We start from the raw sequence: 27,100 nt of genomic DNA on the forward strand, positions 1-27,100 counted from the left end.
ACTAAACTAATCTCTCTCTCTCTCTCTCTCTCTCTCTCTCTCTCTCTCTCTCTCTCTCTCTCTCTCTCTCTCTCTCTCTCTCTCTCTCTCTCTCTCTCTCAAAACTAAATAAACACGACCATAAACAAAACTAACTAACTAAACTAAAGTTAACTAACTAACCAAACTAAACTAACCAATCAATCTAACTAAACTATTCGATAGATAATAAACAAAAATAATTTAAACTAACTAATCTAATAAGCTAACGTATCTAACCAAACTAACTAACAGTAAAAAATTTACTAAAGTAAACCAAACTAACAACCTATTTAACTAACTAACTTACTATTTAAACCAATAAATACATCAAAAAAATTTTAAAACCTAAGAGAGAGAATGAGAGAGATCACCGACCTAAATACTGGCTAGACAACCAATCCTCACAAACAAACTACACCAAATAAACCAAAATACTAATAAATTAAACCATACCAAGCAAACCACTCTCTCTCTCTCTCTCTCTCTCTCTCTCTCTCTCTCTCTCTCTCTCTCTCTCATAATACACAATCTAAAGTAACTAAGCAACCCATAACATATATATAAACTAAAACAAAAAAACAAACTAACCCTAAACTAACACACAATCTAAAGTAACTAAGCAACTAATCTAAGGTAAAACCTACTAGCTAACTAACTCATAACACATATATCAACTAAAACAAAAAAAAAAACTAACCCTAAACTATATCTAAAGTAACTAACACACAATCTAAAATAACTACTAACTAAATAACTAAATCCACATATAACACACACAAATAATTTAAACTAACTTACCTAAACAACTAACTAAATAAACTAACTAAACTAAATAAACAACCAAAACTAACTAAACTAACTAACCACAAATCTAACCAAACTAACTAACCACCTATTTAACTAACTAACTTACTATATTTAACTAACTAACTTACTATTTAAACCAATAAATACATCAAAACAAACTAACTAACCCTAAACTATATCTAAAGTAACTACTAACTTACTATTTAACTTATCTAATCAACTAACTAAATAAACTAACTAAACTAAATAACCACAAACAACTAAAACTAACTAAATAACTAAATAAAATAACTAAATAACTAATCAAATAAATTAACTAAACTAAATAAACAACCAAAACTAACTAAACTAATTAACCACAAACTAGCCAAAACTTATCTAGTCAACTAACTAAATAAACTAACTAAACTAAATAACCACAAACAACCAAAACTAACTAAATAACTAAATAAAATAACTAAATAAACTAAATAACTAATTAAATAAACTAACTAAACTAAATAAACAACCAAAACTAACTAAACTAATTAACCACTGACTAACCAAAACTTATCTAATCAACTAACTAAACTAACTAAATAACTATATAAAATAACTAAATAAACTAACTAAACTAACTAACCACAAACAACCAAAACTAAACACACACACACACACACTCTCTCTCTCTCTCTCTCTCTCTCTCTCTCTCTCTCTCTCTCTCTCTCTCTCTCTCTCTCTCTCTCTCTCTCTCTCTCTCTCTCTCTCTCTCTCTCAAGTAACTAGCACATATATAAACTAAAACAAATAAACACACACAATCTAAAGTAACTAAGCAACTAACTAAATAAAATAAACTAATCAACTAACTAAACTAAACAACAAAAACTAACTAAATAAACTAAATAAAGTAACTAAACTAATCTCTCTCTCTCTCTCTCTCTCTCTCTCTCTCTCTCTCTCTCTCTCTCTGTGCCCCTACTTTCTATGCCCGCCTAGGATCTGCGTCCTCTCTCTCTCTCTCTCTCTCTCTCTCTCTCTCTCTCTCTCTCTCTCTCAGTGCCCCTACTTTCTATGCCTGCCTAGGATCTGCGTCCTCTCTCTCTCTCTCTCTCTCTCTCTCTCTCTCTCTCTCTCTCTCTCTCTCTCTCTCTCTCTCTCTCTCTCTCTCTCTCTCTCTCTCTCTCTCTCTCTCTCTCTCTCTCTCAGCTTAATGAAAATGGGTCTCTCTCTCTCTTTCTCACACACACACACACACACACTCTCTCTCTCTCTCTTTCTCTCACACACTCTGAGCTTAATGCCTCTTCGTGAGCAACAATGCAAATGTGAACAATGGTCTTCTTGTTGACCGTTGAAAATTATTATACTACATTATTAGCACACATGCGAATGCAACAATGCAAATGTGAACTAAAAATTAGTGAGCCTAATGAATTAGATTTTCACATGTAGCTAAAGGTTATGATTCACCCGTGGTTATTTCATGAACATAGTTTTTTTTCTCAATTATCGCAACTTCCATGGTTAAATTGATGACACAAAATATTTTTTAAAATGCAAAGCCTTTTTGGTTATTAATTTGATTAACTAACTAAACGTAACTAACTAAATATAACTAACTAAATATAGCTAAATAAAATAACTAACTAAATATAATTAAATAAAATAATGTCTCTCTCTCTCTCTCTCTCTCTCTCTTTGACGGGGCAGATGTCAGAGAGAGAGAGAGAAGAGATTGCTCTTCTCTCTCTCTCTCTCTCTCTCTGAGGTCTGTCGTCAGAGAGAGAGAGAGAGAGAAGTGTGGATATACTTCTCTCTCTCTCTCTCTGTGACGTCTGTCGTCAAAGAGAGAGAGAGAGAAGTATATGACGGAGAAGCGTGGAGCTGAAGCGTGGTGTGGTTCTGAAGCGTGAGAGAGAGAGAGAGAGAGAGAGAGAGAGAAGCATGGTTTTGAAGCATGAGAGAGAAGTGTGGTTCTGAAGCGTGGATCTGACCGGCAGCGAGAAGCGTGGATCTGACGGACAGGCGTGGTAGAGAGAGAGAGAGATATGACGGGCAGTGTGGAGAGGACTGACCGGCAATGGAGAGAAAGAGAGAGAGCGAGAACACAAAAATGCCTAGAGAGAGAGAGAGAAAGAGAGGACTGACATGTTGCCTGCTGCATGCTGCCTGTTGGCCTGCCTCCTCCTGTCCCATGAGAGTGAGCGTGAGAGTGAGAGTGAGAGTGAGAGGAGAAGAGAAGGTGGTGGAAGGAGACCACGTTTCCTTCTTTCTGCCCCCAATCATGTGACATAAATGGTCACTTACCTTTCCTTCTGCCACAAACTAACTAACCACAAATCTAACCAAACTAACTAACAACCTATTTAACTAACTAACTTACTATTTAAACCAATAAATACATCAAAACAAATTTACAACCTGAGAGAGAGAGAGAGATCACCGATCTGAAATACCAATCCTCACAAACAAACTGCACAAAATAAACCAAAATACCAATAAATTAAACCATACCAAGCAAACCAACCTCCCTCTCTCTCTCTCTCTCTCTCTCTCTCTCTCTCTCTCTCTCTCTCTCTCTCTCTCTCTAAACTAAAACTAAAACAAACAAACATATATAAACTAAAACAAAACAACAAACTAACCCTAAACTATATCTAAAGTAACTAACACAATCTAAAGTAACTACTAACTTACTATTTAACTTATCTAATCAACTAACTAAATAAACTGAATAACTACTTAAATAAACTAACTAAACTAAATAAACAACCAAAACTAACTAAACTAATTAACCACAAACTAACCAAAACTTATCTAATCAACTAACTAAACTAACTAAACAACCAAAACTAACTAAATAACTATATAAAATAACTAACTAACCACAAATAACCAAAACTAAACTCTCTCTCTCTCTCTCTCTCTCTCTCTCTCTCTCTCTCTCTCTCTCTCTCTCTCTCTCTCTCTCTCTCTCTCTCTCTCTCTCTCTCTCTCAAGGAACTAACACATATATAAACTAAAACAAAAAAACAAACTAACCCTAAGCTATATCTAAAGTAACTAACACACAATCTAAAGTAACTACTAACTTACTATTTAACTTATCTAATCAACTAACTAAACTAAATAATCACAAACAACCAAAACTAACTAAATAACTAAATAAACTAAATAACTAATTAAATCAACTAACTAAACTAAATAAATAACCAAAACTAACTAAACTAATTAACCACAAACTAACCAAAGCTTATATAATCAACTAACTAAACAAACTAACTAAACAACCAAAACTAACTAAATAACTATATAAAATAACTAAATAAACTGACTAAACTAACTAACCACAAACAACCAAAACTACTCTCTCTCTCTCTCTCTCTCTCAAGTAACTAACACATATATAAACTAAAACAAAAAACAAACTAAAACAAATAAACACACACAATCTAAAGTAACTAAGCAACTAACTAAATAAACTAAACTAATCAACTAACTAAACTAAACAACCAAAACTAACTAAATCAACTAAATAAACTAAATAAAGTAACTAAACTAACTAACCACAAACTAACTAAACTAAACTCTCTCTCTCTCTCTCTCTCTCTCTCTCTCTCTCTCTCTCTCTCTCTCTCTCTCTCTCTCTCTCTCTCTCAATGCCCCTGCTTTCTACGCCCGCCCAGGATCTGTGTTCGATATATATATATATATATATATATCTCTCTCTCTCTCTCTCAATGCCCTTGCTTTCTACGTCCGCCCAAGATCTACATCCTCTCTCTCTCTCTCTCTCTCTCTCTCTCTCTCTCTCTCTCTCTCTCTCTCTCTCTCTCATCCCATTCATATTAATGTTAATGTTCATGGGTCTCTCTCTCTCTCTCTCTCTCTCTAATGTTAATGGGTCTCTCTCTCTCTCTCACACACACACACACATACTCTCTCTCTCATAAGCCTTGCAAACTCAAACTCACTGATTTACTTGCTTGTTATAGTCTGTCTACAAGAAGCTTGTGATGGCTCCATGATCCTTGCAACATGCCTCAAGCGAGATCCACCTCCTTTTCTTTGATCACTGTGCAAGTTGTTGCGAAGAAGAAGAAGACAAAGAAGAAGAGGAAGCGAGAGCTTCTCCTCTGTTTAGTTCCTCACTCTATCTTACACTCTCTCTCAATCTCTCCCTCCCTCTCCCTCTCTCTCCCTCAATCTCCGTCAATCTCTCCCTTTCTCACATAAGCTAGAAGAAATAAAGAAGTAAGAAGAGAGCTCTCAAGATTGCACATCACAAGAATGAGTTTATCCATTCATTTTCTGGTTTTTATCCATGGCACACTCTAAGCTTAATGCCTCTTCGTGGATGCATCAAAGGAGCTTAATGCCTCTTCGTGAGCAACAATGCAAATGTGAACAATGGTCTTCTTGTTAACAGTTGAAAATTATTATACTACATTATTAGCACACATGCGAATGCAACAATGCAAATGTGAACTGAAAATTAGTGAGCCTAACGAATTAGATTTTCACATGTAGCTAAAGGTTATGATTCACCCGTGGTTATTTCATGAACACAATTTTTTTTTCTCAATTATCGCAACTTCCATGGTTAAATTGATGACACAAAACATTTTTTAAAATGCAAAGCCTTTTTGGTTATTAATTTGATGAACTAAATAAATATAACTAACTAAATATAATTAAATAAAATAATCTCTCTCTCTCTCTCTCTCTCTCTCTCTCTCTCTTTGATGACAGACGTCGGAGAGAGAGAGAGAGAAGCGTGGATGCGTGGATGACTTCTCTCTCTCTCTCTCTCTCTCTCTCTCTCTCTCTCTCTCTCAACAGACGTGAGAGAGAGAGAGAGAAGCGCCATATCCACGCTTCTCTCTCTCTCTCTCTCTGACGTCTGTCTCTCTGACGAGACAGACGTCAGAGAGAGAGAGAGAGAGAGAGAGAGAGAGAGAGAGAGAGAGAAGTATATGACGGAGAAGCATGGAGTTGAAGCGTGGTGTGGTTCTGAAGCATCAAAGAGCTAACAGGCAACAAGAAGCGTGGATCTGACGGACATGCGTGGCATATATATATATATATATATATATGTATATATATATATATATGACGGGCATTGTGGAGAGGAGAGAGAGAGAGAGAGAGAGAGAGAGAGAGAGAGAGAGAGAGAGAGAGAGAGAGAGAGAGAGAGAGAGAGGACTGACTTGTTGCCTGCTGGCCTGCCTCCTCTTGTCCCGTGAGAGTGAGAGTGAGAGTGAGAGTGAGAGTGAGAGTGAGAGTGAGAGTGAGAGGAAAAGAGAAGGTGGTGGAAGGAGACCACGTTTCCTTCTTTCTGCCCCCAATCATGTGACATAAATGGTCACTTTGGTTTGCTTTGGGAGCTAAGTTCGGGAGCACTGTGGTGGTTCGACACTTTCCCGAACCTATAGCTCGAATAATAATGTAGTATAGATACATTGCTTGATGGCAAGCACAACAATTTAAAGAATGCATTCAAAATCTCCTAGATAATATGGACATCTCAGATTTTGTTGAAAACTATATTTTTAAAGTGCAAATAGGAAATCCAGTCTACATGTTAATATTTAACATAACTTATAAAACTATCCACTTTTGTCATGATAATTAATTTAGCTTGATTTTTACTGTAAATGGATAGACATAATTATTAGGTTTATATTATAGATTTCTATTTAATTATTTGCCACGTAATAGTGACATCACAATGTTAAAGCCTCCACCATAGACTAATAATTCACAAAAATTGAGCACAACATTGGGTACAATCTCTTGCCATGCATTAGTTAGCACCTCCCTTATGTACACATTTAGTGCATTGCATAATCTTTTATGCTCAAAATAGAATGTTATATCCACTTTAGGATCATTTAGCTCCTTTGAATGAATGGCCTTGCCTTTCTTAATAAAGTTCAAATTTGAAAATGTCAATCATATATTAGCTTAATCAAATAAATTTCTAACCATAAGTATATACAATGAGAGCAACACAAATATCAAATAATCAATAAATAATACATCACATATCAATAGTATCCAAAAATTTGTTTGCACGCAACAAAGCACTCCCTTGGAAAATATAAAAAAATCATGATATTTTTGTCTCTCTTCCTCTAATGATCTACTCACCAAAGACATGAAACATATTAAGTTGTATCATCTTTAGTAGAATAAAAAGAAAACAAAATTGCATGGATGATCAACACATGCTAATGTTATCTCATGCAATGGATCTATAATAAATCAACTGGAAACAAATAAAAAACCAAATTTCTATCTTTAGAATGATTCATATAATCGAATCCTAATATTTCCCTAGGTGATAATACATCTATTTTCCAACCTATTCACCTATTTCCCTATAGCAGTGTGACATCTTTAAGTTTATCAAGTGAAAATTATAACTGATTCTCTATTGATCAAACTTTTCATAGTTGCTATAGCTTAGCCCTTCATAGATTTTCTTGTTATGGGAGCACAATCCCTTTAGAGGTTGTGGACTTGATGAGACCTAGTGAGACTAAGACTTGATGCAACCCCCATAACATTCGACTCTTTAGTGAAATGTAAACATGCTTATATCCCTATATCTTTAGTATTAACATTGATCATTAGGAATAACGTATTATTTCCATAAAATTCTTAACCAAAATGCAAGCTTTCCTATCCCTTAAGAGTTCTACTCCTACCCATCTTCTTTAATAGCCTAATGTGCCCTTTATCCATCGTCATGAAAGTCAACATAAGTAAAAATTCCAATAGTCCATGGTCAATTATCATTGCATGTTATCATCCACCAATTATTGTGATGTCAAAATAATGCTTGCTTTTTATGTTTTATACATAGTGCCAAGATTGCTAGTATACACGTTCAATATGCCATATCTAGCACCATACTATGGATGATAATCAACTAGTCTAACCTCTTGTTTTTTTAGAGATATGTAGTCTAACAAGAACCTCTCTATGACTTGCAAACATATGGCCAATAACCTCCTACACTCTCTCAGAGCTATATCATCACGACTTCATTAAAATTTTTTCTCAAAGGCTTATATAAAGCTTATGAAAGGGGATTGTTGTATTGCAAGTTCTTGCTCTCCATCTCAATAGCAACCCCCGTTATCATCAACAAATTTCTTCATTCTCATAATCCTCCTTTCTTTCACATAATTGATGGAAATTTCCCATTGTTATAACATTGCAATCATTATTCCTTTCCTTAATCTCTAAATTACTATTTGTCTAAGCCATAGACCCTTTGATTTCCACCTTCAAGTGTTAATCTCGCACTCTCAACTTGAGTGGCAATATGATCGAGTCATTCTCCGTACTTTAAGAGACAAAAGATCGAGTCACTTTCCATAACTTAAGAGGTAAAGGCAACCTTTACTTCACCGTACTTCAAGAGACTAAGGCAACTGCTACTAGTCACAAAAAATGATGACTTCTCCAATTGCAAATCAGGTATCATCTACATGATATGACGGGGATAAAAATTGAGGTGGTTCCTTGATACTTGCAAACCCGTTAATACACTTTAGTCTTTACTAAGGCTTATGTTTTTGGTTGGATTTTAGGTAATAGGATCACCTTTTTGCCATGTTCATAGTACTTTTGTTTGGTAAAAATGCAACCTTTAAATTACTATTAAATTTTGTATAAAGCAATTTTCAACACGCTATATTACTCCTATGCATACTTCACCAATGGAGGATGGTCCATGCCAATCTATATGTATTATATAATCAAGAAGGCTTAAATAATTTTACTTTCTTGTCATTTTGTCTAAAAACTAGCAATTTGTTTATTGTTTTTAAGTGAGAAGCTCACTGATAATACACAAATATATAAAAGGCAATGAATATATGCTAGCTCAAGTAATGAATCTTCATAATCACTATGAAAATGATTAGTATTAGTGAATTTTCCAAACACTACCTCATGCGGTGGATTTGAGTTTGAGATAGAATTTAATGTGCTTATGAATGGTGTGCAAATATTAGGTTGCCATATATTGTAGAAAGAGACTTCTTCTGAATATACTAGGATTCTTTGATAAAATAATTCTTACATTTAACCAAGTACTCTATGATACTCATGGTCAATGTGGGTAGTAGTTTTGTCATGGTCAAGGATAATTTCTAGGACTAAAAATTTTGTATCCTCCTCAAGCAATGGCAGATCGTCTCCTATGGTATAATAAGGAGGGGGGGGGGGGGGGGGGGGGTTCCTTTAAAAGATTTCAACAAACTAATATGAAATGAGTTATCTACTTACCAATGTGGTGGAATACCTAAATGAAATACATTATCATTAATCTTATTGCACATGTATACATGTAGAATTGGTCACATTGTGCTAGAAAGATGGTTGAGAACTTAATATATTTAACGTTTTTGGTGAGCAAATCATTAGTGATTGGAGAGACAAATATATCATGAATTTTATATTTATCTAGGGCACGCAACTAATATTTTTGGATATTGTTGATGTACAATGTTATATATATTAGCGTGCTTGTGCACAAGATTATATGATATTTTTGTAACTCTCATTATATAGCCTTATGGCTAAATATATTTTGTTAAGCAAATATGTGTTCCTCTCTTGCTTATTGTCTTTTGTGCTCATTCTTTGATATTCACTCCTCTTCATCTTTGTTTCCATCATACAAAGAAGGGCTATGGGTAAACATATGGCATAGATTGGAGGAATGCTATTGCTAGCTTGGACATGCTTTATATCCACTCCTCTTTGCTTTTATTTCAGTTGTACAAAGAAGAGTGCCGAGTAGACATATGGTAAAAACATGGAGAAAACCTTCATTTTAGTTGGGAGGATGGCAACTTTCATATGTGTTATTCCTATGGTTTGAATAATCTTTATTACTATATTATTTTCATTGTAGGTTCAGAAAGCCTCGAACCTCCAGAAGGCTTCCTGAACCTACCCCCTTTTTCAAACCTCCCTTTCTCATTTTCTCTTCCCCCTTCCTTTTTTCATTAAAAGCGCCTCTCCCCTCCCTCCCTCCCCTCCCCCCCCCCCCCCCCCCCCCCCTTTTTAAATTAAAACCTCCTCCCCTTTCTCTCACTTATAATCTCTCTTTCTTTTTCCCCTCCCCTTTTTAATTAAATTCCTCCCCCCTCTCTCTCTCTCTCATGTGTAGGGCTTAGATTTTTCTTTCTACTCTCTCTCATTAAATAAAACTTCTTTTTAAATCAAAAATTTCTCTCTCTCTCTCTCTCTCTCACAGATTGAACTTTTAAATTTAAACTTTTTTAATTATTTTTTTTTAAAAAATTCTTAGTTAAAACCCCCTCCCCTTGCTCTCACTTTTATAATCTTTCTCTTTCTTTCCCCCCTCCCTTTTTTAATTAAACTCCTCCCCCCTCCCCCTCTCTCTCTCCTGTGTAGGACTTAGGTTCTCTCTCTCTCTCTCTCTCTCTCTCTCTCTCTCTCTCTCTCTCTCTCTCTCTCTCATTAAATCAAACTTCTTTTTAAATCAAAAGTTTCTCTCTATCTCTCTCTCAAATTCAATGTTTTAATTTAAAATTTTATTTCAATTAAATTTTTTAAAAACTTTTTCTTAATTTAAAGGTTTTCAAACATAGTTTTCCATACACTTTGTGAGGGAGATAGAAGAGAATAAAGAGAGAAGAAGAAGAAGAAGAAGAAGTAGGAAAAGAGGAAGAGCGATGGACAAAAAGAGAAAAGAGAAAAATATTTTTTAATTTTAAACATTTTTTGAGAGAGAGAAAGGGAGAGGAGAGAGAGAGAGAGAGAGAGAGAGAGAGAGAGAGAGAGAGAGAGAGAGAGAAGAAAAAAAGAAAAATTAGGAGAAAGAGGAGCAGAAGAAAGGGGGCGGAGAGAGAGGAGAAGAAGAGAGAGAATATAAACATAAATATAAAGAATTATATATAGAGAAAATATAAAATTTACATACTTTAAGAGATATATATATAAATATAAAATTAAAAAAGTAGAAACAGAGAGGAAAAAGAGGATAGAGAAAGAGAGTATATAGAGAGAAAAGAGAGTGAGAGAAAAAAACTTGAAAGAGAAAGAGAGAGGAAAAGAAAAAATAAGGAGATATACACACACACACACACACACACACACACACACATACAAAGAGCCAAAAAGAAAGATGAGGAGAGGGAGGGAGAGAGAGAAAGAGAATTATAAACAGAGAAAATGTAAAATTTAAGAGAGAGAGAGAGGAAAAGAGAGGAGAGGGGGAGAAGAAAATGGGGGAGAGAGAAAAGAAGAGAGTGAATTTGAACACAGAGAGAGAATTATAGAGAGAGGAAAGATAAAATTTAAAAGAAAGAGAAAATAAAAAATTTTAAAGAGAAGAAGGAAAAAATGAAAAAAAATGAAAAAAGAGGGGTGAGAAGGAAAAGAGAGGAGAGAGAGAGAAAGAGAGAAGAAAGAGGAAAAGAGAAAGAGATGGAAAAAAAGAGAAAAGAGAAAAATATATTTTTAATTTTAAATATTTTTTAGAGAGAGAAAGAATATTAAATTTAAAAGAGAAAGAGGGAGAGAATAAAAAATTTAAAAGAGAGAGAGGGAGAGAATAAAAAAAGAAAAATAGGAGAAAGGGGAGTAGAAGAAAAGGGGGCGGAGAGAGAGAGAGAGAATAAAAGGGGAGAAAGAGAGAGAGGAGAAGAAGAGAGTGAATATAACCATAAAGAGAGAGAATTATATATAGGGGAAATATAAAATTTACATACTTTAAGAGAGACTAAAGGGGAGGGTAAAAGAAAGTAAAAGAAGAAGAAAAGAGAGAGAGAGAGAGAGAGAGAGAGAGAGAGAGAGAGAGGAAACCTGTAAAGAGAATTATAGAGAGAGGAAAGATAAAATTCAAAAAGAGAGAGAATAAAAATAGAGGAAAAAGAGAGAAGAAAAAGAGAGGAGAGAGAGAGATAATAATAAAAAAAGAAAAAAATAGAGGAAGAGAAGGAGAAGAGAGAAGAGAGGGGAGAGAATTAGAGATAGATAGAGAGAGAGAGAAAGCTAGGAGAGAAGAAAAATAAACTAAAATAGAAGGCAGAGAAAGAGAGAGAGAGAGGAAAAGAAAAAAGGAAAAGAGAGGAGAGACGGGGAGAAGAAAAGGGAGGAGAGAGACAGAGAGAAGAAAAGGACAGAAAGAAAAGAAGAAGAGAGAATTTGAAAATAGAGAGATTATAGAGACAGAAAAGATAATATTTTAAAAAATAAAAAATTTAAAGAGAGAAGAATGAAAGAAAGGAAAAAAGAGGAGAGAGAAGGAAAAGAGAGGAGAGGGGGAGAGAAGAAAAGTAAGGAGAGAGAGAGAGAGAGAGAGAGAGAGAGAGAGAGAGAGAGAGAGAGAGAGAGAGAGAAGAAGAAGAAGAAGAAGAAGAAGAAGAAGAAGAAATAGGAAAAGAGAAAGAGAGATGGGAAAAAAGAGAAAAGAGAAAAGTTTTTTTTAATTTTAAATATTTTTTGAGAGAAGAAGGAGAGGGGGAAGAGAGAGAGAGAAGATAAAATTTAAAAGAGAGGGAGAAAAGAAAAAAAAGAAAATTAGGAGAAAGTGGAGTAGAAGAAAAGGGGGCAGAGATAGAGAGAATAAAAGGGGAGAGAGAGAGAGAGAGAGAGAGAGAGAGAGAGAGAAAGAGAGAGAGAAAGAGAGAATATAAATATAAAGAAAAAGAATTATATGTAGGGAAAAGATTAAAATTTACATACTTTAAGAGAGACTGAGGAGAGAGAGAGAGAGAGAGAGAGGAAACATGTAGAGAGAATTATAGAGAGAGGAAATATAAAATTTAAAAAGAGAGAGAGAGAGAATAAAAAATAGAAGAGAGAATAAAAAGAGAGGAGAGAGAGGGGAGAATAAAAGGAGAGCGAGAGAGAGAGAACCAGGAGAGGAGAAAAAATAAACTAAAATAAAAGGCAAAGAAATAGAGAGAGAGAAAATTAGATCGCACGGCAACTTCACTTAGTAAATAGCAAAGGATGTTCTTTATATATGATGGATAAGGATTGCTTTTCTGCATAGTGCTTTATATGAGGAGTTGTAAGGGGACTACCACCAAGATGCTAGACATTCTACTTTTTGAAAAAAGGTGTGCCGAATGGCTATTTTTATTACATTGACACGTGCTAAACATCCACTTGTGTATGAAAGTTATGTAAGATTGTTATTACTAGCGTTCCGCGCGTGCTTCGCGCGCACAGAACGTGGCAGCTTTGCTGCCTCGAAGCGACAACTTCGCTCAACAATCCATTTATCATCTTTCTCTCTCCTCTTTTTCCTCTTTCTCTCTCTCCCCCAAATTTCCTATGTCTAATTTCTCTCTCTCTCTTTCTTTGCCTTCTATTTTAGTTTATTTTTTCTTTTCTCTTGGTTCTCTCTCTCTCTCTCTCTTTTCTTTCCCCGCTTTTCTTTTCTCTCTCTTTTTATTCTCCCCCCTCTCCCCTCTCTTTTTTTCTCTCTCCCTCTTCTCTTTTTTCCTTTTTTTTTCTTCTTCTTCTCTCTCTCTCTCTTCATTCTTTTTTAAAATTTTTTCTTTTCTCTCTCTCTCTCTCTCTCATTTTCTTCTCTTTGCGTTTTTTTCTCTTTCTCTCTCCTCTCTTTTCATTCTTTCTCCTCTATTTTTTATTATCTCTCTCTTTTTAAATTTTATCTTTTCTCTCTCTATAATTCTCTCTACATATTCTCTCCCTCTTCTTCTTCTTTCATTTTCTTCCCCCCCCTTAGTCTCTCTTAAAGTATGTAAATTTTATATTTTTCCTATATATAATTCTCTCTTTATGTTTATATTCTCTCTTTTCTTCTCCTATATATATATATATATATATATATATATATATATATATATATATATATCTCCGCCCCTTTTTCTTCTTCTCCCTTTTTTCCTAATTTTCATTTTTTTCTTCTCTCCCTCTCTCCCTTTTAAATTTTATATTTTCTCTCTCTCTCTCTCTCTCTCTCTCTCTTCCCCCCTCTCTCCTCTCCCTTCCTCTCTCTAAAAAAATATTTAAAATTTTAAATTTTTTTTCTCTTTTCTCTTTTTCCCCATCTCTCTTCCTCTTTTCCTCTTTCTTATTCTTATTCTTATTCTCTCTCTCTCTCTCTCTCTCTCTCTCTCCCCTCCTCTCCTTTCCTTCTCTCTCCTCTTTTTTTCTTTTTTTCTTCTCTTTAATTTTTTAATTTTTTCTTTTTTTTTAAATTTTATCTTTCCTCTCTCTATAATTCTCTCTGCGTTCAAATTCTCTATATTATTATTATTATTATTTTCTCTCTCATTTTCTTCTCTCTGTCTCTGTTCCCCCTCTCCCTCCCTCTTCTCTTCTTTCTTTTTTGCTCTTTGTATATTTCTCTCTCTCTCTCTCTCTCCTTATGTTAATTAAAAAGAAAGTTTCTATTTTTTTCTTTTCTTTTTCTTTTAAATTTTATCTTTCATTTCTCTATAATTTTCTCTCTATGTTCAAATTCTTTCACTATAATCTTCTCTCTATAATTCTTCTTCTCATTTTCTTCTTTGTCTCTCTCCCCCCTCCCCCCTCTCTCCTCTCTTTTTCTTTTTTCTTTTATTCTCTCTCTCTTAAATTTATATTTTCTCTCTCTATAATTTTTTCTTTCTTTTAAATTTTATATTTTCTCTCTCTATAATTCTCTAACTGTTTTCAAATTCTTTCTCTTTTTCTTCTTATTTTCTTTCTCTATCTCTCTCCCCCTCTCTCTTCTCTTTTCCTTTTTTCTTTTCTTCTCTCTCTAATTTTATATTTTCTCTCTCTATAATTCTCTTTCTCTCTGTTCCCCTCTCTTTCCCTCCCTCTCCTCTTCTTTTTCTTTACTCTTTCTCTCTCTCTCTCTCTCTCTCTCTTATTATTTTAACTAAATAAAATATTTACATTAAAAAGTTTAGTTAAAATAATAAGAGAGAGAGAGAGAGAGAGAGAGAGAGAGAGAACCTAGGCCCTACGCATGAGAGAGAGAGGGGAGGGGGAGAATAAAAATGTTTAATTAAAAAAAGACTATTCTCTTTTCTCTTTCTCCCCGTTCTCTTTTCGTCTTTTTCTTTATCATTCTTCTTCTTCTCTCTCTCTCTCTCTCTCATTCTATCTCCTTCTCAAAGTGTGTAAAAAACTATGTTTGAAAAACTTTAAGTTAAAAAAAACTTTTGAAATATTAAATTAAAAAATTTAATCTAATTGAAAAAGAGAGAGAGAGAGAGAAAATCTAGGCCCTACATAAGAGAGAGAAAAAGAAAAAATGAGAAGAATTTAATTAAACAAGAGAGAGAAAAGAAAGAGAGAGATTATAAGTGAGAAAAAAAAAATAGATTTTAATTTAAAAAAAAAAGCGAGGAGGGAAGGCTTTAATGAAAAAAGGGAAGGGGAAGAGAAAATGAGATATTGTAAGTGAGAAAGAAAAGAGAGGAGAGAGTTTTGATTGAAAAAGGGGAGATTTGAAAAAGAGGATAGGTTCCGAAAGCACTTTGGAAGTAAGGGGCTCTCTAAACTTATAACTAAAATAGTATAGCGGTAAGAAAGATGAATATATTACGAATATTTTCACGGTGGTGACTGTCACACCAATTCGGCATTGCATGACGGACAAAGTGCAAGGGGGCCGGGGGGGCTCATATCGGTTGCGTATGAAGTGTTACGTGTTGCTTCGTCGATTGCTGATGCCGATTGCGTTTGAGGCGTAACACGTTGAATTAAGAAATATATACACACGCTCATATGTTGATACTCGCCATTCCGATTCCATCGACTCAGTAACTGGTGCATGGAGGTTTGCTAATTTCTCCCCGAGCCAATACCGACCAGTTCTTCCTGTCGCCTCAAGAAGCCAACGAGGTTTGTCGATATAAATTGTCATGTTGATGCTGGACGGAACGAATCCTTTTCGTTCCATCGGTTTTCCATTCAGAGACGTCGTCCTTAACGATATTTGCATGCAGGCCCGTGGATTTTGAAACATGGAGGGAATGCCTTTTAATGATGTAAAAGCTCTTGAAGCCCTCTTAAGACCTCTTGGATCTTCAGAGGTGAGTGGGAACCTTTCTTTGTCCTAAAGCTTGGGCCATAATCTTTGTGTGAATGAGGACTTCATGATTAATTGAAGGTTTCTGATTTTTGGCCATGTAAATTGAAGAGAGAATGTTATCCTGCCACACAATTTCGTTAAATTGACGAGCCATCTGTGCTTAATCAGGATTTCGTTTTCAACTCTGAATAGATAATCTTCACTGATTGTAAACACAATGGGAATGTTGAAATAAAAAGAAGAAGCAGAGAAAAGACAGATTTATTTTAACATTCTATACGGTGAGATTAAAGGTTTTGAAACATCACGTGAGTGATATTTCTTCAGATTGACAAAGTCTAAACTGCAATATGACTCTGTGATAACAGCTAACGGTTATGTGTGTCCTATGAGGTTGTGGCAAGCGAAGTTTGAACACTTGGGGATCCTAAGGCTTTAGATAAGACTGTCGGGAGATCAATAATAAATACCACTCTTACTACATGTTTGACTGCAATACGTGTGAGGGATAAGACAATACCATACCAATGTTTTGTGGGGATTTATAGGAGCATTAATCATGGCTTTTATGGGGCCCATTTTCAATATGTGTTGAATTTCAAAGCACATGTAGCCAGATACTGGGCAACTCAAGGTAGAAAGGAAGCTTGAACCGAGTGCTGGCTGTTTATGAAAAGCAATTATGGAGCTTCCTTAGGCTGAATACTTCACATGCTATATTATCTGAAGAAGTAAGGCTGCATATTATAATGGAGTCTTTGAAGATGGTAGGGAGTGAGACATGATGTGTGTTGAGAGTTGTATTAACATCTACAAAAGGCCAAATCGGCGCATGAGACAAAAATAGATACATTTGAAGTTCAAGGGACTATCATGTTTCCCAAGTAGAATAAAGAAACCATAATCTAAGAACATCCAGCTAGGAAACAACAAATAACTGAAAATACTAAGAAAGCACCAGGGATCAAATGCACTGTGGAACCAGTATGGGGAATAATATCATCTCAACTTATCTATCACGGGTCTATCCAACATAGATAGGTTGAAGCCTTGAGATAGAGCTACTTGGTGATGTGCCAGTATCATTTGTATCCTTTAGTGGTGCCTTGAGTGAGGGTATGGACCGTGGGTGGCATGCTTTGCATCTCTTAGTGGCTGTATCTAAGGCGATTCCATGTGGTGGAACCGCTGGTTGGTTTGGGGTATACTTTGAGGGTGTCAGGTGTAGTTGTATTGCTGACGCTCCCTAACATATCTCCTTCAAATTGTAAGAGGTGATCTCTATGTCAGCTTAGCCCCAAAAAGAAGAGTTCAAGGCACCATTGATTTGGGAAATCCATCACCTTGGATAGTGGTCCAAATTTTTGTCTCAGAATAGACGGTGGAAGCACCCTTTGATCTCGTAATACACTGGACACCTGTATATGTAGTGCTTCTCAGTTTCAAGCTCAAGCTAGTAGATCTGGTCCTCTAGGGGATAGGAATTTGCTCCATAGTGATTGGCCTCTATAATTGGTGCGAGGATGTGTGGAGTTGACCAATGGCACACCATACTCCATGGGACAGGTGTGTGTCCATGTATCTCGGTCGGGTCACAAAACCATTGGGGATACATGTAGAAGATTCTTTTGGTAGAAAGTCATCTTTGTCCCCAAGTCCTCCTGGGTTGGTTGGCAATGCTAGAGTCAAACCATGTCTAGTGTTGTCCCATCGGTAGAAAGAAAAGAAAACCCAAATTTGATAGAACCTAGTAGACAGGGTCGTCGTGCTCGACAAAGTGAAATGACTCTATCCAATGTGACTCCATGGCATGGAATGGGTGGTGTCCGGCAGGGTGGCTCTGTCTTTGCAAGGCTAGTAGTGTCAATAGGGTCAAATATGTGAAAAAAGTCTATTACCACTCTCTGTGTGGGTCCCTTTGGGTGAGTTGGTCTCTTGTCTTGTAGTTGTGTTGTGTGGCACCTTTGGAGCTCCAGGAGGTAAAGACCTAGGCATATGTGGTCCTCATGCTCCATGACACAATGAAGAGATCCAAAACCATCACGGAAGAGGCAATGGTACCATCCTCATATGTCGTAGTATACTGTACATTTGCATATGTAATGCTTCTCTGTCTCAAGCTCTTAGCTACAAAACTGGCAAGTTCTATCCTCTACAAGAGTATCCATCCATCTACTTGTCTCTATTTGTGGCCTATGAGAGGAGGTATGAATCTGTTTGATAGCAACTTGTATATTGTGGAAGAGCTGGGTATCCATATATGCTGGCCGAATAGTGGATCCATTATCATATAGACACAATAAGTGATTTTGGTAGAATGCCATCCTTGATCCTAGAGGGAGTGGTGGGTGGATCCATGTCCTTGTTGTCTCAATCCTTAAGATATCAGCTTTGATCTGTTGAGAGGAAGTGTAGGGCAGTCAAGGCTGTAGTCAAAAGGTGGAAGGTGGTCAATATCCAAACCATGTAGGCTCATCCAATAGTCAAAAGGTGAAAGGAGGTCAATATCCAAACCATGTAGGCTATAGTCAAAAGAGAGAGAGAGAGAGAGAGAGAGAGAGAGAGAGAGAGAGAGAGAGAGAATACACCATATAATATCCAAGTGGGCTATAGTCAAAAGAGAGAGAGAGAGAGAGAGAGAGAGAGAGAGAGAGAGAGAGAGAGAGAGAGAGAGAGAATACACCATATAATATCCAAGTGGGACTTGTAAACTAGGCCAACTTGCTACCCGACAAAAATAAAATAATAAAGTAGTCTAAAATGTTGTACGGTAATGTGTCTATTCCGTTCTGCATGGCTGAAGGGCCATAAATGCTATTTGATTGCTCAAATTGTTGCTACCTTCCACAAACTGCCCACGAATTGATGTATACAAGAGATGAGCCTCTAACACCTCCTCTCAGAGCTTGGATGGGTTATGAGACTAAGGGATTTGGATTGTAGATGTAATGCGGCGTGAGGAAGAGCCTTGGTGATAAGGTCCCCCAAATTGTCTTCAATCTTGCAATAGTCCGTTATGATTGAATTGTCGAGTATCTTCTCTCGGATGCAATCATACTAGATCTCTATATGCTTGGTCTGTGCGTAAATTACCAAGTTTTGAGCAATAGCTATACAACCTCGATGGTTGCATAGAACGCTAGTAGCATGGCTCTAAAAACAGCCTAGTGTTAGTAGATTAGTCAGTTCATGTGTGAATTTATGTTGTATTTGTGGGCTGGGCACATTGTGATGAGGTTGCTAGTTTGTGAGGTGCCTATTTGTGGTTATATGTTGATTGTGTGGTTGGCCAATGGCATTGATGAATTGCTGGCCAACTTTATTGTTGGCCTCGGCATCTAGCTGGCTTGTTCATGTATTTGGCCTATTTATTGGCCATTGCTCCCTCTTTATTCACTTCAATGCATACTCCATTACTTGCAGGTCTTGTTGGAGAGAGGTGTTGAGAAACCCATTCATTAAGTTCATTTCATTATCTTAATTCCTACTTTGGTTTCCATTTGCAGCCCTAAAAAGGCTTTATTTGTATCATTAGTTAGTATTTGGGCGCCATTCAAGAGAGCTGGGGTGCCACCTAAGAGAGTTGGGGCGCCACTCGAGATAGCCTATGCTAGACATATGGCATTCACTCCACCCACTCCACCCACTCCACACATTCATTCATCTTGACACTCTTAGTCAATCTCTTCCATGTTCTTCTCCTCTCTAGCCTCTCCACTGCTGCTCACACCCCACGAGGAGGACATTGTAGTTTGTGGCCCATGCATCCCTACTGTCATGTGCCCTAGTTCTCCTCTTGCAGGTTACATTTTGGCTGCAATCTTCATCGTTCAACTACCCATTACTCCCTAGTTGCATGGTGACCTCTCTCCCTTGTTGGTGCTAGCTTTCCTTCACCCAGTGTCAGTCTTTGGGCTGCATTTTGCAGTTTGGAGGCATCCTGCTCTAGCGTCATCCTCCGTCACCTAGCGTTAGTGTTGGGGCTATGTTTGTAGTCTCCACCTTTTTTGGCTTCGGCAGCGGCTTCGATGGAGATTGACTACACTCCACAGTTTGCATTTTGCGCATAGTAACAGGGGACGCCCGTCCCGGGCCCCTGGGACGCCGTTACATCATCCCGAAACGGGATACTAGTGCGAGACGCGGAGGTGGAAAGGGGGACGTCTCCGTTCAGATTCGTCACAAGGGGATGGCCGTCACCACGTCCTTGGGATGCCCTACTTGTTGGGGACGGGATTGTCGAGAGATGGACAATCACCGTTCCCCGCTTCTCGCGCAACTCTTGCCCACCTCACTCGCGCTTCCGCTTTGACACTTGCTCCTTCAACACATGCTCCAGCTCCCTCCGCAGTCCACCTTACCTACTCCAGCTTCCAACTCCTACTCCCCTTGTAGTCCGCCTTACTGCCTGCCGTGGAGCCTGCCTTACTGGCCGCTCAGCAGCCTGCCGCCTCGCAGCCCTTCTTCGTCTTCTTCTTTTTCTTTCTCTCTTGTCTCCTCCTCCATCTCCTCTTCTTCATTATCATCATCGTCATCTTCTCTTCCTTCTTGCTCCTTGTAGTTTGGGCTCCTAGCCTCCCTACATCGGGCACGTGGGTCCCACAGTGAGCAACTAAGCAACCATCATGGCTTCTTCATGACCGGCTCGTTGGGTCAGAGGGAGAGGCAGACGCTCCAACACATGGTCGTGGTGGGATGAGGTAAATGCTAAACACCCCTCAAGTGGAGGCAGATCACACCCTTGGTCAAAAGCTGTGTCCATGCCGGCGTACGAGTGGCGCAAATAAAGTAAGGACCCATTTATTGCATGAGCCAAGATTGGAAGTGCAATTTCGTCCCAATGTCACGCCGGAGAAAAGAAGGGAGCTTCTAGATCATGTAATTGGACAAGAGGCTCTATTTGCATCGAGGCGTGCACGAGTGGCGGTTGATCCAACTACACTTGCGGCAGCGGAAGTAGCAACAGATGATAGGCCTATAGCTTCATCTATAGTAGCGAGTGTGGCATCCACACCACATGGAGTCGCTAGATTGAGTCCATATTCACCATCAGTGCCTTTGTCCTCGACCATTAGACGCCAGAGGCCTTCTTTACTACCTACTGGGAAGTGGTGAAGGACCCCCTACTGATGGCCTTCCAAGAGATCTTCACTTCGGGACAGATGCCAAGGAGCCTTTCGGCAGGCCTCATCAGTCTTCTCCCAAAAGGGGGAGACCAATTGGAGCTTTCCTAGTGGAGACTGATCACCTTATTATCAGTGGCCTATAGGACACTGGCAAAGATGATTGGTAGGCGACTACTCCCCGTGCCACATCATCCATGATACACAAATAGGCTTTGTCCAGGATAGGAGTATCCTATCTTGGACAAAGCCATTGCTGGCCCAGAGGACAAGTGCTTTGAGTTCTCTTTCCGCACCTCAGCAACTTTTTGGGCGCGGAAGGGGGACACGATGTGTAGGGAGTTTTTCCAAGTGCACCAGCCTCGCACCTCAGGAGTGCAGATATGCAGCCTTCAAGATCAGTATGAGAGGACTCGTTCAAGCCCAGACGAGGTGATGGAGATTGCCACTGACTACTACCGTCGCCCTTTCCAGCAGGAGACAGCCTCAGCTAGAGGACAGAGATGTAGGCAGTAGGTCTGGGATCACATCTCGTCCCTTGTCACAGAGGAGATGGGACGTCCTCTCCTAGCCCCCTTCATAGAGAAGGAACTAGAGGAGGCTTTCCATACATAGGACAGGTAGAAATGCTCAGGAGAGGATGGCCTCTCTAAGGCCTTCTTTACTACCTACTGGGAAGTGGTGAAGGACCCCCTACCGATGGCCTTCCAAGAGATCTTCACTTTAGGACAGATGCCAGGGAGCCTTTCGGCAGGCCTCATCAGTCTTCTCCCAAAAGGGGGAGACCGATTGGAGCTTTCCCAACAGAGACCGATCACCTTATTGTCAGTGACCTATAAGGCACTGGCAAAGATGATTGCTAGGCGACTACGTCCCGTGCTACCAGACATCATCCATGATACACAAACATGCTTTGTCCAGGATAGGAGTATCCTAGACAATGTATTCACCTTCTTTGAGGCGATAGAGTGGACTCAGCTGAAAGGTGAGAAGGATCGAAGCTTGCACGCGAGCTATGGCAGGAGAGCAAGAGCAAGAAAGAGAGACAAGAAATGGGAACTCCAATAGTCACAATGTGTGACCGGGCCTTCCTTTATTTACTAGTCACTAAAATGAATGTAAAGAATAAAGTGACATGACGGGCGTCCGCTACCTGCAGTGTGCAGTGGCGGGTACTGTCAGTGTAGTAATACACGGGGCGACATGGCGGAGACGCCTTTACCCCAACAACCTCCCACTTAAAGGCGAATCTGCCCTAGTGAGAGAGAAAAGGAGAGAAAAAAGGCAGTACAACTGTACATAGGTACAAGGGATGAGGAAAGGCAACATCTCATCCAACGCCCATCAATCGCCTGAGGAAGGCAAAGCGCTCAGTAGTAAGGCTTTTCGTGAGCAGATCTGCAGGATTCTTGTCAGTGGAGTTCTTGACAAGGTCAACAGACTTGTCCTCCACGATACCACGTATGAAGTGATACCTCACCTCAATGTGTTTCGTCTTTGCATGGAAGATCGGATTCTTAGCCAACTGAATGGCACTCATAGAATCCGAATGCAGTGTAGGTATAGCATCAATCCCAAGGTTAGCAACTAGACGGTCTAGCCATATGGCCTCCTTGCAAGCCTTAGTGGCTGCAACATACTCGGCCTCAGTGGTAGACAAAGCCGTATACTTCTGAACCCGGGACATCCAAGAGACAGCACCTCCAGTATAGGTGAATACATAGCCAGAAGTGGACTTCCTACTATCTGCATGTCTTGCATAATCGGAGTCAGTGTACCCCACGACCCCTGTATCTTGGCTGCCATAGCAAATACACATATCTGTCGTGCCCTTCAGGTACCTCATGATACCCTTCACGACATCCCAATGTTTCCTGCCAGGTGTAGCCTTATAGCGTGTCACAACACCAATTGCAAAGGCAATATCTGGACGAGTGGCTATCATGGCATACATCAAACTGCCCACGACTGAAGCATAAGGGATCTGGGCCATCTCGGCCCTCTGCTCATCTATTTGCGGATAATCGGCCTGTGATACCTTCACATAAAAAGGCAATGGACAACCAATAAGCTTTACGTCCTGTATGCGGAAGTGCTCAAGGACTTTATGAATATACTCCCTCTGTGACAAGTAGAGGAGTCCCTGATGTTTGTCGCGTCTAATGCGCATACCAAGGATGTGAGAGGCCTGTCCCAAATTCTTCATCTCAAAGCTCTTCTTCAGCTGAGATTTAAGAGCATCTAGCTCATCATGAGCTTTCCCTGCTATCAGCATATCATCCACATAGATTACCAAAATAAGCAATGAACCATCACGGGCTTTCTTCGTGTAAAGACACGGATCCATAGCACTCCTGCTGTAGCCCTGTGACTGCATAAAGGCATCAAACTTATGATACCATTCCCTAGGTGCCTGCTTCAAGCGATAAAGACTTTTCTTCAACTTGCACACTAGGTGCTCCCTGCCAGATTCTGCAAAGCCCTTAGGCTGCTCCATATAGATCTCATCATGCAAGTCCCCATGTAAGAAATCCGTCTTGATATCCATCTGATATAGATCTAAGTCAAGCTGAGCAACCAAAGCCAAGACCAAGCGCAGGGTAGTCATCTTAACCACAGGAGAAAAGACTTCATCAAAGTCTACACCATGCTCCTGCTTAAAACCCTTTGCTACCAGTCTAGCCTTGTATGCCGGCTTGGGGTGTCCAGGGGTGCTTTTCAGCTTGTACACCCACTTGCATGGCAAAGCCTTCTTGCCCTTAGGCAAGGCAACCAAATCCCAAGTCTCATTCTTATGCAAGGAGTCGATCTCAGATTGCATAGCCCTCTCCCAGGAGTGACTGTCACCCCTGTGCATAGCCTCATCATAAGTGAAAGGCTCTCCTGCATCTGTAACCAAAACATAATGCATAGAGGGCTGAAATCTATGAGGTGGACGTCTCTCTCTAGCAGATCGTCTCACTGCAGGCTGTGCTGCCTGCCCAGTTGCCTGGCCAACACCCTGACCATGAGCATCTGTTGCTGCAGCTGTAGGCTGTCCAACTGACTGTGCAGGAGCTCTAGGCTCCTCCTGAAAGATCACTCTGCGGATCTCAACCACCTTCTCAGGCTGCCTGTGCATCTTGTCTTCATGGAAGACTACATCATGGCTGCATACTATTTTCCGCGCCTGCGGATCCCATAGGTGATAGCCCATCTCTCCTGAATCATCATAACCAAGAAAGATGTATTTAATGCTCTTTGGATCCAACTTACTCCTCTTGTCCTTGGGCACATGGGAGAATGCCTCACATCCAAAGACACGGAGATGCGCATAAAAGGGTGGCTTACCAGCCAAACTTCCTCTGCAACCTAGAAATTCAATCCACTTGAAGGGGATCGGTTTATGACATGCACTGCCGTACTAACTGCCTCAGCCCAAAAGCTCTGTGGTAGGCCTGCATGGCTAAGCATAGAGCGGACACGCTCCTGAATAGTCCTGTTCATGTGCTCAACCAAACCATTCTGGGGTGGGATGTAAGGGGCGGTCAATTGACGCTTAATACCCCTGTCATCACAAAATTGCTCAAAAGCACGTGAGACATATTCTCCCCCATTGTCAGTCCTAAGGCATTTCAGCCTATACCTAGTTTGGTTCTCAACAAGAGCAAGCCAACGCTGAAAGACTGCCAAAACATCGGACTTTTGCTTTATGGGATAAGCCCACACTTTCCTAGAAAAATCATCAATGAAGGTAACAAAGTACTTCGCGCCACCCATAGACATACACGGCATGGGCCCACAAACATCTGAATGCACCAAAGCCAAGGGCTCAGTCATGCATGGCCTACCCGATTTCTTATGCGTAGACCTATTCTGCTTACCATAAAGACAATGATCACACGAGTCAAAATGTGCATAGTCCAAAGGTGGAAGATACTGCAAACCAGATAACATTTTCATTCCCTTCAAAGACATATGTCCCAAACGGGCATGCCAAAGTGATACATGTGGGATAGAGCCCACTGTCAAAACATGGTCTACAGAAGACCCAGATACAACAAGAGGATAGAGGTTGCCAGCCTTGGCGCCTCTAGCAAGCACAAGTCTGCCTTTGGTAATCTTCCAGGCAAAATCCCCAAAACAGACATGAAACCCTGCATCATCCAACTGTCTAGCAGACATAAGACTGCGCGTAAGCGCAGGTACATGACGTACATCCCTGAGCAAAAAGGAACTGCCAGTGGAAAACTGCAACTGAATATCTCCACAGCCCACAATATCAAGAGACCTGTCATCTCCAAGTCTGACTGATCCAGATACAGTACGGTAAGAGTGAAACCACTCACGGTAAGGCGTCACATGGAAGGACGCCCCTGAATCCAATAACCAGCACTGTGCATACATACTAGGTGTCTCAGTCAGGTGTGAGGCATGAGAAGAACTAGTTGCAAGTATGAACTTATCACCACCATCGGAATCCTCGGTCTGCTTGACATTAATTTCCTCAATCTTGACGCTGGACTTCGCAAGTACTATGCTGCGATCAGAGGACTTCTCCTGCACTTTCTCTTTCCCCTTATCCTTGCTCTTCTCATTGCGCAACTCATGACACTATGGTCTGATATGGCCCTTTTTCCCACAATGATGACAAGTGACATTAGCGTTGCGACCACGTGACTTACTACGCGACTTTCCACGAGATTTAGACCGACCCTTTTGCGAGTCACAACTACGGCCATGACCACGATCATTCCTGTCATTCCTGCCTCTAACTGTCAAAGCATGTGAAACACGAGAGGCATCCAAGTTTTTGCGATTAACCTCTTCTTGCAGAAGAGCACTCTCAACATCATTCAGTTTTAGAGTAGCACTAGAGGCACATAGGGCAGTGCGGAATACATCCCATGACTCATTCAGAGTCCAAGCAATAAAAGAGGAGTTACTTCCTCTCCAAAGGTGATATCCTGCGAAGTCAGGTTCTTCAGTATAGCATGGAACTGGCTCAAGTGAGCAGACATAATCGCATCATCCTTCATGCACAGATCCATAAGCTGCTTCAACCAGTACATCTGACTCGCCAGACTTTTCTTATCATAAAGATTCTTGATCTTATTCCATAGATCCCATGCACTCTGTGCTTCCTCAAATACATTATAATGTACCTGTTCAGTGAGAGACAATACAATCGTGGACTTACATAGCTCATCAAGTTCAAGCCAGTCGTCATTGTTCATAGTTTCAGGCTGCTCCACGCTCAACCGAAGTGGCTTAATCTGAGATTTCTGCACCAAGACCTGCCAAATTTGACTCTTCCAATAAGAGTAGTTGGTAACATCCAACTTTGTGATGTTAAATATGGTATTATCAGTCGAAGAGGACGCCATAATGCAGGCTGGAAATGCACAGACAATGTAAAACTGCTTGCTGTTTTACTGCAGAAAATGCCCAAAATCCATTGAAATGAGCTCCAAATAGCGAGAAAAGTGTGCCAAAAGATGCTCCCCACTTAGTACTAGGTGCAGAACACCAAATCAGGATATTTCAGCATAAAAAATATTGCTCAGTCCACCGATAAATGCTTGCTGTAATAAATTTCAGAACTGTAATAATGAGAGCAAACTGTCCCAAAACTGGATCTAATGTCAACTAAACAATGCTAAGTCCAAAGCCGGCATAAAGAGGACAAAGCAAAGCCAAATGACAGTGAAAATACATGAGCATAACACCGAGAGATGTCAAATAGCATCTGCCAGTAAGAGGCACACCCCCAGACAATCTAGGCAAAATGTACTTGCAACTGCCAAAACCTGACACAAATAGGTGTCTGCTCAAAAGAAAGCGGATCCAAAATTGAGACTCAGCTCAAAAGCATCCTGTGAGCCAAGACATATACTCATTGCAACATCCAATTGTCGGAGTATAATCCCAAAGTCTCAATACATCTGTAACTGCTCAATGACATAGATTGCTCCAATACATGTAACTGCTCCAATAGCGTGTAATCCCTGCTCAAGGTCAAGTAAGCATGCAAGATGCTCCCACTGGCACAAAAGGGGTACAAACGAGCTCAAGAGCTCAAGCAACCCAAGACAAAGTACCAGTGACAAGTGACCAAGTCAATGCGTCATAC

The 27,100-nt window shown here is 39.4% G+C and overlaps 1 protein-coding gene across 3 annotated transcripts in view; it reads left to right on the forward strand.

The window, feature by feature from the left end:
- The first annotated feature begins 15,395 nt into the window (after positions 1 to 15,395).
- LOC148021652 (uncharacterized) overlaps positions 15,396 to 27,100 on the forward strand; it is a 46,414-nt gene continuing 34,709 nt past the window's right edge. For 2 of the 3 annotated variants that reach the window (XM_087697126.1, XM_087697125.1), the window contains exons 1-2: positions 15,396 to 15,675; positions 15,780 to 15,866. In XM_087697126.1, coding sequence (XP_087553252.1) covers positions 15,798 to 15,866 — 69 coding nt within the window. In that variant the 5' untranslated portion in view covers positions 15,396 to 15,675; positions 15,780 to 15,797. The remainder of the gene's footprint in view (positions 15,676 to 15,779; positions 15,867 to 27,100) is intronic. The other variant, XM_087697124.1, reaches the window with a different exon arrangement.

The sequence above is a fragment of the Lygodium microphyllum genome, chromosome 17 (assembly GCF_053477565.2).
Source record: "Lygodium microphyllum isolate KBCC chromosome 17, Lygodium_microphyllum_v1.1.10, whole genome shotgun sequence".
Taxonomy (NCBI): Eukaryota; Viridiplantae; Streptophyta; class Polypodiopsida; order Schizaeales; family Lygodiaceae; genus Lygodium; species Lygodium microphyllum.